The sequence below is a fragment of the Vollenhovia emeryi genome, unplaced genomic scaffold (genome assembly GCF_000949405.1).
Source record: "Vollenhovia emeryi isolate VEMERY1.0 unplaced genomic scaffold, V.emery_V1.0 DF939184.1, whole genome shotgun sequence".
Lineage (NCBI taxonomy): Eukaryota > Metazoa > Arthropoda > Insecta > Hymenoptera > Formicidae > Vollenhovia > Vollenhovia emeryi.
In genome coordinates this window covers 1202840-1208443 of record NW_011967182.1, presented here as the reverse complement: position 1 = coordinate 1208443, position 5604 = coordinate 1202840, and the positions used below count along the sequence as shown (strand labels likewise).

The 5604-nt window shown below is 39.5% G+C and overlaps 1 protein-coding gene across 1 annotated transcript; it reads right to left on the bottom strand.

The window, feature by feature from the left end:
* Positions 1-1872: 1872 nt before the first annotated feature.
* On the bottom strand, positions 1873-4104 carry LOC105562757. The gene is made up of 2 exons (XM_012013819.1): positions 3476-4104; positions 1873-3156 (listed from the first exon to the last, which is right to left on the bottom strand). Exons 1-2 carry the CDS (start codon positions 3534-3536, stop codon positions 2369-2371), a joined length of 849 nt encoding a protein of 282 aa, XP_011869209.1. The 5' UTR covers positions 3537-4104; the 3' UTR covers positions 1873-2368.
* Between the last annotated feature and the right edge of the window lie 1500 nt (positions 4105-5604).

Genomic DNA, 5604 nt, shown 5'->3' with positions numbered 1-5604 from the left:
TGCGTATAATATTTAATAATATTTTGTAATTTTTATAGGAAAAGAATTGCAACTTCCTTGTGAGGAAGCTCTCAGTCCAGAAGTAAAAGAGATTCGAGAACAATTTAGTCGATGTCATTTGAATGAGTGTCGAACACGCATATCCATGTGCCGTAGGCGATTATTGAGGGTATATAGAGGAGTCTTTTCGGGAAAAGATTTGGTCAACTGGTTGCTCGAAGTTGGCATTGTCGATAGCCGGGAGGACGCCGTGCGATATGGTCGCTGCTTGCTGGAGAGCAGAGTTCTGCAACATGTCGACGGTACACACCACTTTTGCGATCAAAATCTTCTGTATACATTTAATGCATAACTTTATGCAATTTCCGAACGTTTTAGGATAAAATTTTTCCGACAAGATAATTCCATTCCTATTACATTTCAGACAATAGGTACTTGAGTGAGAAATAACAATAATTTAATTGTAATAATTTATTGTATATAATCAAATCTCTGCGTTCTTTATTCATTTGGTCTGAGCAATCTCTCCATTCCGTCTTTTCAATTTTTATATATTTTAATGGCATGCGCAAAATGAAGATGTAACTATCGTATCCATCATGTGTATCAATAATATCTTTTTCTTCTCTTCGGATTTCCTTTATGGAACAAATTGCCGAACGTTTGTTTACGAAGCGTCCATAATTTCACAATTTTATTTTCGTGTATCAAGTGTAAAGTGAAAAGAGAAAAATACGGAGGTTAAATTGATCGAGAATAAATTGCGCTATTAATACGGAGGTTTGATTATATGTACATTAAAGATAATTTGTAAAATTGAGCACAGCACAAATTAGTAAACAGCTAATTTTTATTTGCGATAGTTTTCTATTAATTTAGATGTGTTTAAGTGATGCAATTTATAGAAAATATTTTTCGGATTGTGTGAGAAACATTATTTGTCGATCAAATTAGTATCTTTTTGAAAGATTTACATCAACAACATGAGATATAAATTGGATAATATAGTGACATCCCAGACAGCACACGATATCCTATGAATGTCCTGGGAACATTCTTAGGACATAAGGACATCCAGAGGATGTCTTTAAAACGTCTTCAGGAGATCTGTGCTGTCTGGGATATTTCTATTATTTTTATTGAAGAACAACAGTATTAGGTACAATTTAATTATTTTACCGTGACACTGTATAAAGTGAGTAAAGGCTGTGTTTATAGCAGCATACCAAGAAGGGAAAAAGTCAAGATAATGTCAATTTGATATCACATTGACCAAATTTATATCAAATATACATGAACATAATGTTAATATTAAATCACATAACAGAAAGGCCTATGACTATATATTTTACATTGACAATCAATTTAATAGTGATGTTGTTTGAGCATTCTTTGGAAATAATGTGCAAATAATTTATTGCGAAAAATGGTACCTCAGCCAGGATTTGAGCCTGGACCTCGCTGCTATCCGGAAGGGGTGTCTTAACCAATTTGACTGAGGGAGGTGGTAATATTTATGTTAATATGACATCAAATTGATATTATATTGACTCTCCTTAGTTTTAGTAGTATTCTCAAGGTATAGCTCAACAATTGCAGAATTGTTCTAATACTGAAAGAAAACTATTTTTATACAGATCTTAATTATTTATTGCAATATATTAATTAAGAATGTGATGTATGATGGTATGATCGAATGGCAAAGAAATAAGAGAATATGAAAAGTACTTCAGTTGTCTTGGAAATATTAATTCTGTTCAGCAGACCATTATATAAGGATTGTAAGAGCAATGAAACGTCTCGAAAACTTTATTAAATCTGTGAATTTCTATTCATATGATTTTACTTATATTGACTTTGTTTTTTTTTTACTTGAATTATTAAATTGAATCTATTATAACTACTATGTAAATCAATGTGAGTGAGTAATAAATACACGACAATTATATCAGAAATGTAATAAAATTATTATCTTCTTTCCAGAGAAACATATATATTATAATTGTCCAGAAACCTGAAAATAAAAAATGTCAGCTGTTGAAACTCCGAGAAACATGGCTGGTCCCTGAGTCGAGAACAGAACTGAGAACTCCGCGATGACGGTGGCGATATAGTCGCTAGCGGTAGAAACAAGAACCCTGTCCTAACGACTCTTATCGCGTGATAAGTGAATTTATCATAATGACAAAAACATTTTAACGCATTTGATTCAGATTCGAAGCCACTTGAACGAAATACTCGGAAGTTGAAATTTATTTCGAGTCTACTTGAAAACATTTTCACTTTTCAATTATTTCGACGTAGTCAGAGAGTTGCAGTTAAGAAATTGTTAAGTTTCTTATACGCCATTTCTTTAATTTTTATAAAGCTATATGCATAGATCATCATCAGGATCCTCTTCATCTATATCGTCCACATCTTCCGGTTGATAAAATATCCTAGATGTGTTCGTTGCATTCAAAGTATAAGGTAAAGGCGTCTTATCTCTCTGATCCATTTCCCGAGCGCTCATTTCTATCCTGAACGACGTTTCTATCTTTATCGGTTCTGGTTCTGTCTTGCGAATGCTCGATTCTTCAACCTTTTCAGCATCGATCCGATAAGATTCGAGATCCTGCCTTATTATTTCTGTTTGGCACAGCATGGAACCACCCGATCTTCTGTGGACGAGCTTCACGTTATAAACTAAATTGTTTCTAGGGTTGATTCCGGTGAACTTTTCCAGTTTAACGTAAGTAGTGCCAAGAGTCTCGATCGCAGGAACTTTGATCTGTACGAAATCCCTCCGGTAAATACATATCAATTGCGACACCTGTTTGCTTAACTTCTCCACAAATCGCAGAGCTTTTCCTAAGCCCACGTACAGAACCAGAGAACTCAAACAATTGACAATGACCGTATTCTGAGATTTCAACCTGACAGTCTTGAGTATACAGTTGAGATTTTCCAAGTCTTTCCTCTCAGTGTCTTCAGTCGGGTAGGCATTAAAATAATCGTGCAAATTTACATTCGTAGACGTGAGTGGCTCCGGTTCGTTGTCGTACCAAGTCTTTGGATCAGAAAACGACAATATATCGATACTGTAGTCAGAATTCTTCTCCTTCCACTCTTTCACCCATCCAGCTATCAACGCTGTCGAATACGTCGCATCTACACCTGTAAACACCGAAAAATTAGCACGTTTTCGATCTACAGGGTATGAACTTTATACATAGATTCACTGATGGAGACATTTTGCTCAAAGTCTATGAAATCAATGAAAGTTGAAAAAAAGGTTTTTTAAAAATTACTGAATTTCAATGCAAATCTGTGAGTCAATGTAATGCTGGAATATAAGGAAAATTAAAGTGTCCAAGCTCACGATGAAACGGGATCAATAGAAAGAAATGTTTAAATACATTCCAAGATGTCATTAGATCTTCTGAAAAATATCTCCACCATGATTTCAATTATATGCTTAACAAAGGGATATAACCTTCGTCTACGACAATTACTTTCGCTCCATCCAGCGAAGGTAACGTTTTCACGACCGACATTGTTGTACAAGATGCAGCGTGTGCAGCTCGGTAAGAAAAATAACAAGTGTATGACAATGTTATCAATTAATAAAAAAGTATGCGTGATAAAGGGCCCGAAGTCCTAACGCGCGGCATTTCTCACCGATGCCCCAGAAATTGGCACGTGGGCGACACGCGAGACCGCGGTATCTCCGATTCTCGGATATTTCGAACACGCCTCTCGTAATCTGGCCAGCAATATTTAATCTACGCGTTGTCTCTACCCTTCTCGCGATGTGTCACGAGCGCGAGGCGGCGAATTGTAGGCCTGACGAATGCTACTTCCTCGAACGCATCGTGCATCGCGCTAAGTAAACATAACCAAACATGACCACGTCGGTGAAGTCGCTGCGTGACGAGCACGTGAGTCACCGTCCACGCGCGGGACACGAGTTCCCGATTTCACAAAAAATCGTTAATAATCTTCGATAAGGGGAGGAAAAGTCATCGGAGAATTCGCAAAAGGTCTCCAATTATCCAATAAAAAAAAAATATAATCGCGCTAATGTATCGAGATATCTAGATGAGTGTCGTCGAGATCGATTCTCTACCTTTTTCGACTCGCGGGCTACATTCAAAATTTTCAAACTTCCCGCGGGCCGAAGCAGTTTTTCACCGCGAGTATCGTTTACAAAGCACGCGAGTTTTTCTGTCGACGACGTGCAAAAAAGCATTGTGTAACGTAACGCACATTTCTACCAATGCAGATTAACTTTAATCTCAGTTTAGCCAGTTAAGTTTTTATCTTTTTCCAATTTCTAAAACTAGAAAGAGATAGAAGGTAAGTTAAACCGAGATCAAAGTTAATCTGGATTGGTGGAAATTAATTGACATTGAACTTTCATGGAATCTTAAGAGTAATCGTTCGTCATGAGGCTTTATCGGTTCGAAGTATAGATCTTCCGCTTTCTTGGCTTATCTTCAACGAAATCGATACCATTAATCAATATTTCTAAAAACGATGAGTAACGGGAAAACCAGCGATATTGCATGTCGAGTGTCGATTTTAACAGTGCGGTACGCTATAATTTGTTTGTATTTGAAACAAGACTGTGATAAATACTTAGGGCCAGTTTCACAAACGTTGGTTAACTGTTAACCAGAGTTCAGTCAACGCTCTATCTTTTTCTATCTTGTTCTCTAAGAAGAGACAGAGGATCAGTTAACCTTCGGTTAGCAGTTAACCGACGTTTGTGAAACTGGCCCTTAATGATTGTTTCGGTTCTATTTTATCGGGACAAAAGGACTCTAGTAGCACAGCGCATTGGTTAAACATTGGCTAACGTTGGTCCAATGTTGGTTCATGCCGGCCATAACCTAAAATATTTTAATACTCCAGCCTGAGAATTTTTTTAAGCAACAGTTTAATATTTCTTTGTATTCCTCTATTGCGTGTTGAGCTTGGAACTTAAAATCCCGTTGAGGCCGGCATGAAGCAACGGGACAACCGAGAGCGCGCTCTCCTCGATGGCGCCTGCCGATTGGCCCGCGGCGCCCGAACCGATCGCGCATGCTCCGGCGAGGGGGCGTTGTCGCGACGGGCCGGCCGACAGGCGGCGGCGCGGTCGCGGGCGAGAGGTGCCTCGCCACTTGGGCCATTCGAGTGGGCGAACGTGACCGAAGACATAACGAAAATGAGTGCCAGAGTGTGTGTCACATCGAGGCAGTTTCGCTCGCAATAGGGAGGTTTTATTTTGACAGTGCGATACGCGGGCGGCCAGCGCGATGTGCATCACCGCGGCGCGTCCCTGAGCGAAGCCGAGCAGCGTCGTGTAGCGCGCGTCCGTCGCGTAAGATCAGAAATATCGCCGCTCCGGGTCTCAGCCAGTTGGGGACGAGCGGGCGCGCTGTGTGCACCTGCATGTGTCACTTGTGAGTGCAGTGCGAGCCAGAGACACGTAGTATCTACCTACGCGTTGTTACGCACGAGTAACGCGCGCTCGGACTTTGTTATTATTGTTATTGTTATTGTTGTTATTGTCACTTTTGCCGTCGTCGCCATCTCCGTCTTCGTCGTCGTCGTCGTCGCCGCCGTCGTCGCCGTCGC